Source organism: Aspergillus vadensis, assembly GCF_003184925.1.
Source record: "Aspergillus vadensis CBS 113365 unplaced genomic scaffold BO88scaffold_29, whole genome shotgun sequence".
Classification (NCBI taxonomy): Eukaryota; Fungi; Ascomycota; class Eurotiomycetes; order Eurotiales; family Aspergillaceae; genus Aspergillus; species Aspergillus vadensis.
Window position 1 is genome coordinate 288,951 of NW_020292067.1, and position 12,643 is coordinate 301,593.

The 12,643-nt window shown below is 50.9% G+C and overlaps 6 protein-coding genes across 6 annotated transcripts; 3 read left to right on the forward strand and 3 right to left on the reverse strand.

Moving 5' to 3' along the window:
- Positions 1-33: 33 nt before the first annotated feature.
- BO88DRAFT_159084 (cytochrome P450) lies at positions 34-1,858 on the reverse strand. Its single transcript, XM_025701587.1, has 2 exons — positions 1,360-1,858; positions 34-1,291 (listed from the first exon to the last, which is right to left on the reverse strand). Exons 1-2 carry the CDS (start codon positions 1,689-1,691, stop codon positions 127-129), a joined length of 1,497 nt encoding a protein of 498 aa, XP_025558461.1. The 5' UTR covers positions 1,692-1,858; the 3' UTR covers positions 34-126.
- Positions 1,859-2,359: 501 nt separating this feature from the next.
- On the forward strand, positions 2,360-4,802 carry BO88DRAFT_159075 (F-box/WD repeat-containing protein). Its single transcript, XM_025701585.1, has 3 exons — positions 2,360-2,457; positions 2,524-3,675; positions 3,726-4,802. Exons 2-3 carry the CDS (start codon positions 2,600-2,602, stop codon positions 4,480-4,482), a joined length of 1,833 nt encoding a protein of 610 aa, XP_025558462.1. The 5' UTR covers positions 2,360-2,457; positions 2,524-2,599; the 3' UTR covers positions 4,483-4,802.
- BO88DRAFT_408319 (nucleolar and coiled-body phosphoprotein 1 family protein) lies at positions 4,768-6,436 on the reverse strand (the record flags this gene model as incomplete). Its single annotated transcript, XM_025707680.1, has 2 exons — positions 6,302-6,436; positions 4,768-6,234 (listed from the first exon to the last, which is right to left on the reverse strand). Coding segments are annotated over exons 1-2 (1,169 nt in total), but the record flags the coding sequence as incomplete, so codon positions are not given.
- Positions 6,437-6,459: 23 nt separating this feature from the next.
- BO88DRAFT_159111 (uncharacterized protein) lies at positions 6,460-8,537 on the reverse strand. Its single transcript, XM_025701588.1, has one exon. It carries the CDS (start codon positions 8,382-8,384, stop codon positions 6,825-6,827), a length of 1,560 nt encoding a protein of 519 aa, XP_025558464.1. The 5' UTR covers positions 8,385-8,537; the 3' UTR covers positions 6,460-6,824.
- On the forward strand, positions 8,537-9,786 carry BO88DRAFT_159078 (short-chain dehydrogenase). Its single transcript, XM_025701586.1, has one exon. It carries the CDS (start codon positions 8,690-8,692, stop codon positions 9,662-9,664), a length of 975 nt encoding a protein of 324 aa, XP_025558465.1. The 5' UTR covers positions 8,537-8,689; the 3' UTR covers positions 9,665-9,786.
- Positions 9,787-10,419: 633 nt separating this feature from the next.
- Positions 10,420-12,260, forward strand: BO88DRAFT_446892 (putative GABA permease; the record flags this gene model as incomplete). Its single annotated transcript, XM_025710319.1, has 5 exons — positions 10,420-10,621; positions 10,677-10,844; positions 10,912-11,261; positions 11,328-12,044; positions 12,126-12,260. 5 exons carry the CDS (start codon positions 10,420-10,422, stop codon positions 12,180-12,182), a joined length of 1,494 nt encoding a protein of 497 aa, XP_025558466.1. The 3' UTR covers positions 12,183-12,260.
- Between the last annotated feature and the right edge of the window lie 383 nt (positions 12,261-12,643).

Below are 12,643 nucleotides of genomic sequence, written 5' to 3' on the forward strand. Positions count from 1 at the left end.
CAAATTTCAAGACCAGCTTCTCTCCCCTCGGCTTAACCGTATACGCATCAATAGCCTCAATATCCTCATCATCGATTATAGTCGTCGTATAATTGGTATAGATCGCCGCAACTACCAATTTCATCTCTATGAACAACTGGTCAGCTTCATTCCATCAACCACTCCATGAAAGGTATACATACCCTGCAAAGCCAAATTACTTCCCACACACATCCTCCCCCCACTCCCAAACGCCCAAAACCAGCGTCTCCTTTCCTCCAACTCCTCCGACGAATTACAATCCTTCAGCCACCGCTTCGGCTGCCACGTCTCCGGCTCCGGGAAGACCTCCGGGTTGCGATGAAGCGAGTACGCCTGCGCACTGACCCGCGTATTGCCGGGGATATCGCTATACCCGACTAGCGTGCATCCAGAGGACGGGGTGACTCGGGGCTGGATACCGGGGATCGGCGCATGTAGGCGTAGGGTCTCTGTTACGATAGCGTCGAGGAGGGGAAGGGAGTCGATGGATTTGGGGGTGGGGAGGTCTCGGGAGGATGATGGACGGGGGTACAGGATCTTAGGTTCTAGGGTGTGAAGCTCCTTGCGGAGAGAGGACTGGAGGTCCGGGTGCTTGGAGAGTTCCCAGAAGAGGTAGGTCAGGGCTACGGCGCTGGTTTCGTGGCCGGCTGTGAGGTGGTCGTAGAGTTCGCAGGCGATGTCGAAGCGTTGTTGCTCAATGAGCTTGGGGTAGGATGGTGTGTCTTTTGGTGGGAGCTGTTTGGATATACTTTGCTTAAGTTGCTTGTAGACCATTGGTTCTGTGTTGAGCTGGGTCGAGCCGAGGCATTCGTCTGCTTTGTCGCAGAAGGATAGACCCCAGGCGTCGAGGACTTCGTTGGCTTCGTCGCACCATTTAGGAATTAGGCGGAGGCCGAGTCGCTTGGCCCATGACACGAGGTTGGGGACTTCTTGGTGGTAGAATTCGAAGGGCTTCCTGCTTTGGTAAAGGCGAAGGGTCTTGCGCCGGAAAGATTCGTCCTGAAGGAAATTGGTCCCGTTGGCTAGGCCGTAGAGATAGGCGGAGACGAAGTCCATTGTGATCCCCTGGTCGAGGTCGTGCATTTCAATAGGCGAGCCTGAGGAGGCTGCTTCCTGGATGATGGGGAGGAGACGATCAAGCAGGATTGTCTCGGAGATGAGGTGGATATGGGGCGAGGACTGCAAGAATGACTTGCTGTATATGTTGGACAGCATCCTTTTGCGGGTGGAGTGGGATTTGTTGTTTGTCATGGTGAACATGCTAACAGTTCTACCATTGTGTAGGTTATACATGTCAGTATAGTCGTCGCATGCACTCGCTGTTGGGGCTACGCTTACCCAAAAGAGCCAAAGACACGAGGGTACCATTCGTGTTTCTCATACCCACCCGTGTAGATAGACTTGATGCCTCCATCGACGCAGTTGACGGAGACTTCCGATGGTGCAAGCCGGACAATAGGTCCTAGTCTTTCATGTGCGGATTGGATGGTCCGGTTATTCTGTGCCCTATACCGTCTCCAGATAATCCATACTGGCGAGATTGGAGCTGACCAGTGTGCATTGGGTATCTTGGACAATGGGGAGAGAAAGACGGGGTATATAATCAGCTTGTAGGCCAGTAGTAGGATGCAAAAGCTGGTTGCCGCGAGAGTAACGGCAGAGACGGCCATCTTGCCTGGTGCTTCAAGATATGGATGTTTGAGCTGATGCACAAGTGAAGGATGTAATTCTCCTCAACGCCGAGCTGAAAATTTGCGAAATTCACAAGATGTCATATGAGCAACAAAGTAAGTTTCGGACAACTCCGCAAGCCCAATGCCTGGCGTACCAGGCAAATGGTCAATAAAGAGCTACTATAAAAGAGCCACAAGATTAGGGTAGAGGTGTACGCCACGCAGAGGAGGAACAAGCACCAGAATACATGGAAGAGGCATACCGAAGCCCAGAACAGGCCCAGATATATAGCCGAAGAGCCTGAGTCACCGAATGATGGGGTAACATCGTCTATCTCCAGCTTCTCCAACTCCTCATGAAGATAATTGGCTTCCACCACTCAGAAAGACTGGATTGCCGATAAGTACCAAAGGAAGAGCCGAGGAGCCGATAAGATAAGTGCCGGATGACATAAGGCTCTCTCCAGCCACATTTATCCACCATCCACATCAAGCATTCTGTGCCATCTCCCACAGCATCGCATCTAGAATTTATATTTGGGGTGTCTACTTGTCACTAGCCTATTTTCAGGCTTAGAAAACCTATATACACCAAAGAATGTTGATATACAGGTCACGTTGATGGCCTCCGCACTTTGCAGATTACCGCGGCGATAGATCGGACGGGACGCACAATGTCTTGAATCGCCATGGCGATTCCTTCATGCCACCACCACCTGGCCTTTCATAGAGCAGTCCCTTGTCGTTGTTTAGATCAGTAAATGTGTGAATATTTCTCTACATCCTCGTGAATCTTAGCAACTCACTTAACTGACACGTGTGATGCCAGAGATTTTTACGTCATCCCTGTGAATCATCTACTTGAGCATATAAGACAGTCTTAATCTGACATCCTGACCCTCAACATGCTTGCACAGCTTCCCCCGGAAATCATACAGCTTATTGCAAGCTATTTGTCATCTGCCAGCGCGTTGGTAAACCTATCAATGACCTGTTGGCGTTTGCGACATATTGTCGCTGCTCAAGACTGGCGCATGTTTAAAACCTTTGTTGAGAACAAGTTCCCTGGAGTGGAAACTCCCGAAATTTGGAGAGAAGCAGCACAAGCACTCACATCTCGGTCAAGAGCATTAGACAAACATGCAGTTGTTGGTAGATTCGTCGTACCAGCCGCAGAAGCAGTCAAGGTCGGATCCCATAGTTCCACACGAGGGGACAACCCTACTCATGGATATCGCCCTGCTCTGGACTCGTATGAAGTCTGGAATAGCTCTTCATGGAACGATCGAACGGAGGTTCTTGCTTGGGGCGCGGCAGACGAACTAGTTCTGCGCATCGCCGAACCTGGTCCCAATTCGAAAGGGAAATGGGTTGTCTTCAACGATCTCGACGACATCAGCAGCCATGATGACATATGTGGTGTCCATCTTCTACGTCCTGGACACCCTTCCAAGGACCCCGAGACTGAACATATAGTCGTTGCACGAGTGCGCGGAGAGCTTTTCCACCTCTCTATCGACCCTAATAGCGCATCTCATGTATACAAGCAGCGGTTCATGACCTCCGGACTAAGCATTGAGCGAACAGATATGAGTGACGGAAAGGACCCAATCTTGTCTGCCCACTTGAGCGACGGGTCGATATCTTTCTTCACTACCACTTCGGGAGAAGAGATAGTCCAGCCATTCGCTCGTCTCAATGCCGACACTGGCGACGATTCAAGCATAAGTTCTCGCCACACGTACCACAAGTTCCTTTCACCTACACTCTTCGCAGTCGGCACAGGAAGCGCCCACGAAGCAGTGATTATCTCCACCATTACACCGCAAGGTCTATCACCCATTCGTGAGCTCGATGCGGAGTTAGTGGACTTCGAGCGAGTCAATCTCCATAGGCCCATCAGACCCAATGTCAACGCCATTTCTCCCCTCGATCCCACCGGCCAAGTCTTCCTCGCAGCCTGGGGCGATAGAGCCGTCAGGTACAATCACCTCCACCCCCATCGTTCCACCCTCATACTAACACGCTCAGACTGCACGACCTCCGCTCAAACGACGAATACGAAAAGGTTTACCGTGATACCACAGACCAAAACCCCATTTACTGCATCCACCCCTTCGGACACGACCGCTTCGTCGTCGGCTCCGGCGGTGACGCTCTAGTCAAGATCTTTGACCTGCGTATGCCAAAGAACGAAACATACAGCTACCGCGATGCACGTCCTTCCCCAACCTTTCCCAACAACAAACCAATCGTAAACCGCCTCTCAAATCTCTCCCTCACCCCCACCAGCAATAGCATCACCTTTCCTCGCAAAGACATCTCCATCTTCCTCTCCGCCCACCCACCATCCAGCCGCACCCAAGGCCGTCGCCGCCACAACACCCGCTCCTACCGCGGCGCAATCTACAGTATGACTTCACCCTCTCCCTCTTCACCAACCATCTATACCGGTGTCGCGGACGGCGTCGTTCGCCTTGACTTCGCCTCTACAGATGACCTCCTCGGCCCGTGTCAGAATTGGTACCGGGAGCCACTCCTGCTCTCTAACGACGCAGGTCTCGACAGCACTGTTACGCACACCCATCCCGCGGACAGAGTTCTGGAGTTATCGGGCTACGAGCGCCCCGATGATACCATGTCTTCTATCACTTTGCGCAAGCAGCAGCCGTTTGGGTCTGTCGGGGTGGAGGATCGTCTTGCGGAGGAGGTTACGGGGTGGGATCGGAGGTGGGAGAGGTTGGAGAAGTCGGGGTCGTGGAGACGGGTTGATGATCTGGTTGAGTAGTTGGTGGTATGGAGAGGGTGTTGGGTAAAAAGTGAGAGGAAGGAGCAATAGGGGTTGTCTATGGTGTGGTGTGTGTACTGAATGTTGTTTACCGGTGTTGGGTTGTTTGGAGACGTTTCAAAAGGCGACTGGTTTATCAAGATCCGCATGTGCTGTGAATTTGGACTGGTTACAGGTCCTTCAGCTGGATTTGGGGACGGATTGCATGGTACGATGCATGGATAAATTTGAGCTGAGCTTAGCAAGAGGCTATTTACGACCTACCAGCATGTACTATTACTTCAAGGGCTAGGATTAAAAATGAAGAGCAAGAATATGTGAATACATGTTTATAACATCTCTAAAGGTCTAGATGATGTAAGTAGATAGTACATACAGGTGAAGAAGCGTGAAGCAAAAAGCAAAAAGAAAAGCTGCAAGAAAAGCAATCCGACCGGGCTCCAGTAGCGCCTTGCTGTAGAAAATGATTCAATGACCCATCTAGGCTGCATATAGATCTATATGGATGGAATCATAAGAGAATAGAACTTTTTTGAATACCCATTTTGTTTCGAGCATGTAAAAGCTGTAGGTATGCTTGAGTGGTCCCCTATATTAAGAGGCAAGACTGGTCTCCATCTCTGACATAGTATCGCGGATCTAGTCATCGAACTTGAAAGACTTGCCGCCCGAAATGTCGATGGGACCACCACGGTAAGAGCCGCGCTTCTTCTTGTTCTTCTCCTTGGTGAAGCCCTTGCCGCGGGTGACCGACAGATCCTGCCAGGCCTTCTCGGCGTAGGCGTATGGAACGTAGTCGTTCGAAAGGAGGTGATCGGTGGGGCCTTCACTCAGCTGCGCCAGAGGGGTGGGGCGAGCACCAGTGTGCTTCTTCTTCTGGGGGGCGCTGCCGGGAGCAGGGCTGGCGCTGCTGGATGCGGATGTCTGGGCAGACTGAGACTGCTCTTTGGCAGCAGAGTCGGAGTTGCTGACGGTTCCGGTGGTGTCGGAGTCGGCAGAAGAAGACGAGGAAGAGCCACTGGAGCTAGAGTCGGACGGAGGCAGAGGGGTCTTGGTAGCAGCCTTCAGGGCCTTCTTGTCGGCCTTCTTGTCGTCCTCGTCGGAGGAAGAGTCAGAGTCCGAATCAGAGTCGGAGTCGGAATCGGACTCAGAAGAGGAGCTGGAGTCATCGCTAGAGGAGTCGGAGTCGGAGGACACTTCAGACTCGGAAGAGGAAGAGGAAGAGTCGGACTCAGAGTCAGAGGAGTCCGAGTCAGAAGACTCCTCCTTGGCGGAAGTCACCTTGGTCTTCTTCGACTTCGGGGCCTCATCAGACTCAGATTCGGAATCAGACTCAGAGGAGCTGGACTCAGCCTTGCGCTTGGTGCCCTGGGACTTGGCAGCAGGGGCAGCGGGCTTCTTCTTCTCCTCCTCCTCATCAGAGTCGCTGTCGCTGTCGGACTCGGACTTGTCGTTCATCTCGACATCAGAATCGCTGGACTCGTCGGAGCTGCTATCACTGCTCTCGCTATCACTCTCGCTTCCACTCTCACTCTCACTGTCGCTCTCGCTGTCCGAAGAGCTGGAACCGGAGGACTTCTCGGAGGTCTTTTCCCAGGACTGGTACAGTTCAAGCAGGGACGGCACGTTCTTCGCATCAGAGTCGATCGACTTGCTGGAAAGTTCTTTGGCGAAAGCTTCCTTGGTCTTAGAGAGACCAGATTCGCTCAGGAAAGCACTGATCGCGGCGACGAGTTGAGCGGGAGGAGCAGGCTGGTTTTCATGAATTTGGTCAGTATTGCCTATCTATACAGTAGAAAGGTCGGTCGGTTCGCCTTACAGTCTCCTTGCTCTTGGACACCTTGGCGGGCTTCGCCTGCTTGGATTTCTGACCGGCCATGATGATTGTCAGGCACAAACGCTGCAAACTGTGAAAATGAAAAGATTGACTTGGATGTTTTCAAGTTTCCCTTTATCGGCGAGGCAGAAAAAAAAAGAAAAGGAAAAAACAGCACAAAGGCATCAAAGGCGGTCAGTCGGGCGCGGTCCGTGATTGCTCAGCTGACTTTTTACGTGGGTCTCACGTGATTATAGTTCCGTGAAACAAGAGGGTCACGTGCCAGGTACTGGAGATTCTGGACCAAAGGCTGGATTGATTCTCCCAAGCATCTCAATGAAAGTGAAGTCAGAGAATCAAGTCAATTTTGTATTGACTCGCCGCGAGGGTAAAATTTGATGTGCTAACCTTCCATATGGCTTCTCAGCGGCGAATCCTGTGAACGGTATAATCCGCTGATGGAAGCAATACCGAGACTACTACGTTGCCCGACACGGAATGCTCCCCGAATTGCCTTCAGATATAGCTAAATCTTCTCAAGGAAATGGCCTCCATCAGGTACGCCTACAACCTTATGCAGTGGCTCCCGGATAAACGTATGCCACTCCGGCTTCAAATGTCTCTGAATGGCGCGAATTAGCATTGCCGCGCGCCCTTCGAAGTACCAGTGCCTCTCCATCTGCTTCAACAGAACACAATAGTACGCCAGCAATATAAGTGCGCCAGGGTGCCGTTGGTGGAGAAGAGCCATGTATTCTAGCGACACTTCCATGGGCCATATGCGGAGAACGTCCCAGGTAGTAAATAATCCGCGGTGGGCACGCACGTACGCAAATGATTGGCACAGAACACTGGCAGCCTCTTGATAAATGGCTGTCACATCTTCGGGCCAAACGAGAGTCGTCTCATTTGTATCGCCAGTGCTTTGTGTGGCGACCTCATTTGGGATCACTGACAAGAGAAGTGCCAAATATGAGGGTTCTGGGTCGTAATCCAAATCAATGTCCCAAGCCTCCGAAAGTGCTCTGACGGGTCCCTCGCTCAACTGCTCCCATACCTCACACAGCATAGAGCAACCAGCGCGGAGAAAGTATAGCCAGTTGCAAAGAATGCTATCAGGCTCGGTACCTTCGCCACTATTCCGATCCACTAGAAGCAACGAGTCCTCGCTCAGGTTGGAGTCTGTGCACCCAGGTTGATCAGCGGCAAAAGAATATACCACTAGCAGATATGCAAATGCCAGAATGGCATGGCAATTGTCCGTCGTAGGATGCTCAATAGCGTACCGAAACTGCGGGAGAGCAATGCCTTGATGGTGGTAGGCTCTTAGGAGAAATGCCTTTTCCTGGTCCGCATGCCCAGAGCTCATGTGTGCTCTGTGCAAGCTTGTGCAGGCTAGCAGGCCATGCAGAAGGAACACATTCTGGTGTGCTAGCCCCGGGACAATCGAGCGCCATATCTTATCTGTTTCTTCGTGGGTGGCGAAACTATGGTATGTGTGTTGGAGGTAGTGGTCCAGAAGGGCAGAATCCATGGAGTCTAGGCCTGCATGGAGCTTATCTTCTAATAGCTCTGCTGTGAGTGGCCCGAAGAGAGAATATGGCAAATCGTTATTCGACTTTGCGCCCACAGAAGTGAAATACCGTAGGTGATTGCCGCGGAAGAATGTCTGCAGGGGAACCGGACGCCAGTCTGTGGTGCAATCGCCTTTTCGTCCATGCACAGTCCTCCAGTGGGACTGCATGCGCTTGTTAGAAGCACATAGATACATGCAGCCAGCTGCCTGGCATCGAAGACCGGGCTCAACCGGTAGGTATGGGACCGGGAACTGATCAGCACCACTGGGGGGTACGACGTCGTTTGGCTCTTTAAGGGACAAGCTGGCAACGTAATGGGAATACTTCCGCCGGCGGCCACGGAGTATGCGATGGATCTCCTTCAGATGACGCAAGATCCCATGAGGCTGGACAGCATATCGGCAGGCACTGCAAATGACAACCTCGTAATCCGGAAGATAGTGCAGCAGCTGGGACGGGTCAGGGTCATCCGGCTGAGACGGATATACAATGTTTGCATCCAAGCCCATCTCGGCCACAGCTGTCACGAGCAACTAGCATGGAACGGCAGCGACGATTTTCTCCTGATCCTTTCATTCATGGCCTTCTTATAGATGACTGGTCGGTCCAGATTGGCGCCTCGAGATATCGACGGTGCCGTTCCCGCTATTCCCGAAGCGGAACATTGCTGCCTCATCCAACCCTAGAAGGATCATAGTTCAAAAGGCATGGATTGCATATCTCCGTTCCTAAGACCGAGATATTGGGGCATAAATAGGGCATCAGCCTGCCTTGTTACTGAAAGAGACCAAACTCATCCCTCCTATCCACAATCATGTCCTATTCACGCAGCATCCTCATCACCGGAGGTACCGCCGGTCTAGGCTACTACTGCACCATAGAACTCGCGCGCCAATTTCCCAACTATCAAGTAATAATCGCATCTCGATCCGACTCCCAAGATGCCGCCGGCTCTATAAACAAACTTCTGGGCCAAACCAACGTCAACTATCTCCGACTCGACCTCTCCGACCTATCCCAGATCCGATCCTTCGTCCAACAATGGGAAACCAACAAATACCCTCCCATCCAGTACCTCCTCCTCAACGCAGGCCTACAGTTCCCCGGACCCGTCGAATACACAGTAGACGGATACGAAAAAACCTTCGCGATCAACCACATCGGCCACGTCCTATTATTCTCACTGCTGGTCCCGCACCTCGCCCACACAGCAAGGATAGTAGTTACCTCCAGCGGCACACACGATCCCGCACAAAAGACCGGCCTCCCCGACGCAAAGTACACCAGTGCGGAGGAGCTCGCTCACCCGACAAAGAGCACAGCCCAGAATCCCGGCCGCCAGCGTTACTCAACCAGCAAGCTTGCCAACGTTCTTTGGGTGTACGCGCTGCACCGGCGCCTCAATGAGTCGAAAGATGCAAAGCTTAAGTCGTGGACCGTTGTTGCGTTTGATCCTGGTCTCATGCCTGGGACTGGGCTGGTCCGTGAAGCGAACCCTGTCTTGCGCTTTCTTTGGCATGTGATTCTTCCTCGCGTCATTCCGCTTCTGCGTGTGTTGCTGGGAACACCGAATATCAAGTCGCCGCAGGTGTCGGGGGCTACGTTGGCTTGGTTGACGAGTGGTAAGGAGGGTTCGTCGAGTAGTGGGGTTTACTATGAGGGGAGGGAGCAGATCCGCTCGAGTGAGGAGAGTTATGATCTGAGCAAGCAGGATGACTTGTGGGATTGGACTGTAAGGAATGTTGCCTCTACGGAAGAAGAAGTCGTGCGGTTCTCGTTGACGGATTAGTCTATATGAGTGTTGGGCTTGGTTTGTCTTTTACTTTCACTGTTGGTGTGGGGCTGTAATCTGATACTCGCTTTTTATATTTCACTGTCTGTTCGTCTACTATTATCCTTCCCCAATGAATATTTCCTCTTATTTTACCCTTATCATGAACGTAGGATGACTGGGTTCCATTCAATCAACACTAAAAATCATCGAAATAATGTGCGACATTGCGAACTTAATCCCACCACACAGTACACGTGCCCTAGATGGTGAGCACCGAGGTGCGACTTCGGAGATTTTCTATTCCCGCGTGAGGACAATGACCAAGATCGTTAGGAACTCCGCCTTATCTTGAGCGAGTGTAGGCTTATCTTCGGTCTGTTTACAGTTTCCAGTAGGGAAATAGGGGAATACGCAGGCAAGGTAAGCTGCATGCGTGTCCGTGCAACGAACCCAAGTGTAATACACTAAGGACGTCAATTACTACCACATTATGTTCACAGGTATTTACTGCGATGTGCGGGCATGCTCTGAACATAATAACCTCCGTCTTGTTTGTTAGCGGGTGGACAACGGCCTCTGCAGTTCGGGTTGCGTACCACGGGTCAGTGCATTACCTGTAACTAGTCGTTACTCTAACTTTAACTAAACCTTATATGTATACTTACGATCAATTTAGTCAGGTGGGGGTTTTTTAAACTCTGCCTATACCATAGCACGAAAGATGTCTTTTCTAATTCCTCACCATTGAGGTTCAGAATGCAGCTGCCGAGATGTCTGATATCGAAAGCCCTGGCACTGCCCGTGCCGAGCTTCCTCGTCAATTCTCATTTTTGTCGACATTGGCATTGGGATACAGCATTACTAACTCATGGGCTGGTTACGCGGGTATCCTATCGATACCTTTGGTGATGGGAGGGAGCCCAACGGCTTTCTTTGGCCTTGTTGTTGCTTCGATAGCTTGTTGTTTTATCAGTAAGCACGCCCTACTCACTCATGAAAACGGCGTTGATATCCTGTCCGCCAATAGCTGCTGGCCTTGCAGAGTTGGCGTCTGCATTTCCCACTAGCGGAGGGCCATTCCATTTTGCTTTCATGGCTTCGGCGCCCAAGCACCGTGCCGCGGTTTCCTTCGTTGTTGGCTGGTTGACTATGATTTCCTGGTGCACGGTGTCTACATCCAACGGAATAGTCTGTGGTAAGCCGTCTCGCCTTCTTTCGCCCGAATTCTTCTGGGTATGATCTGGGAATAATTTGTTGAGAAGCACAAATGATCAGTGGTCTGGTGACTGTCCACCGTCCGAGCTTCACGGAAGCTGCCTGGCGAATCTATCTCATCTATCTTCTGATCGTTCTCCTCTCAACTATGGTTGTGTGTTTTCTGCCTCGTGTTATTCCTTTAGTAGAGGACTTTATCCTCACCTTCAGCTTGCTCACTTTCAGCGCCAGTTTCATAACGGTGTTAGCAATGCAAGATCACAAACAGTCCGCGCCCACTGTGTTCTTTGCCTATGAAAATCATACAGGCTGGGGTGACGGGACAGCCTTCATGATAGGCGCTGGGACTTGCATGTACGCATACATAACAGTTGATAGCATTACCCATATAGCCGATGTGAGTTTCTCTGCTGCCATATGGCTGCGTTTTTCAGCTCGCTGTTAACGATTGGTCATCAAAAAGGAAGTCCCAGAGCCAGGTCGCAATATCCCCCGGGCGATGATGTCTACCGTGCTGACTGGCATGGTAACCTGTATTCCATACTCAGTAACCATTCTTTTCTGCACAACCGATCTTAATGCCGTTGCATCTTCTTCAATCCCCATCTATACGGCATACTTACAAGCAACATCCAGTTCAGCCGTGGCCACACTTTTCACTGCCTGGGTTATATTCTTCTATTGTGCGGCTGAACTTTCTTGTATACTGACAGCGGGACGACTTGCATACACGTTCGCCCGAGCCGGCGGTCTTCCCTATTCGTCATTCTTCCTTAAGATCACGAACGAGATGCCGCTGAACGCCACACTGGGTTGTTGTGTGTTCATCTGCCTATACGGGCTGATATACATTGGCTCAGCATCAGCATTCAACAGCCTCATATCAATAGTCATTATTGAACTTAACATTTGTTATGTTATCCCGCAAGGAATCGTGCTGCTTCGTGGACGTGAAGCCGTGCTTCCGAGAAGAGCTTTCGCATTGGGAAAGCACGTTGGACCCTTCTGCAATGCGGTTGCTGTTCTCTGGGTGGCAGTCATATTGGTGTTCTTTTGTCTTCCTCTCCGATTACCGACCACGGTACACGACATGAATTATGTGAGTGTAGTACTCGCAGGGTTTGTTGCTCTGATTGCTCTTGGATGGTGGGGAGGAAAGAGGAGGACATTCACCGGTCCGGTATGTAGTCCATTGCTCCTTTTCTGTTCTTGTAGCGGAGATTGAAGTCCGCTGACAACCTTCGTTCTTGCTCAATTACAGGAAACTGAATTTCCTCATGACGGACAGACTGGGATGGCACGAGTGCCTGATGAATGAAATAGTGTAAATAAGCTGTATAAGGGAGACTGTATAATACCAGCTTGTTGCTAGAAAGCCAATCTATATACAGAATTGAAGTGATATTCGATCTCCTGTGCTTGCTACCATCAATAGTAGCTGTCATCTTGCTCTCACTCTTAGTTGCACAAGTTAGTACTAGTATATAGTAAGCTCAAGGTTCCAATAAACCGAATCAGCCTATCGTTCGCGAGTTTAGACATTAGTATGTTAGATATCTATATATAAAGTACTTTTAAAATCAGTACTGCAGCTGGGTAAATCTCGCAATTGATTTCTTGAGACGAGGGGTGAGGTTAAACTGAATCCAAAATTGGACTCGGCCATCCTGCATGACAGTTAGACAGATGCTTATGCACAGGCAACCGGAGTGGACCGTGCCCGCTTAATGCAAACGCCTCTATGTGCTTACATAATTATGTTGTACGAGCTCGAAAAAG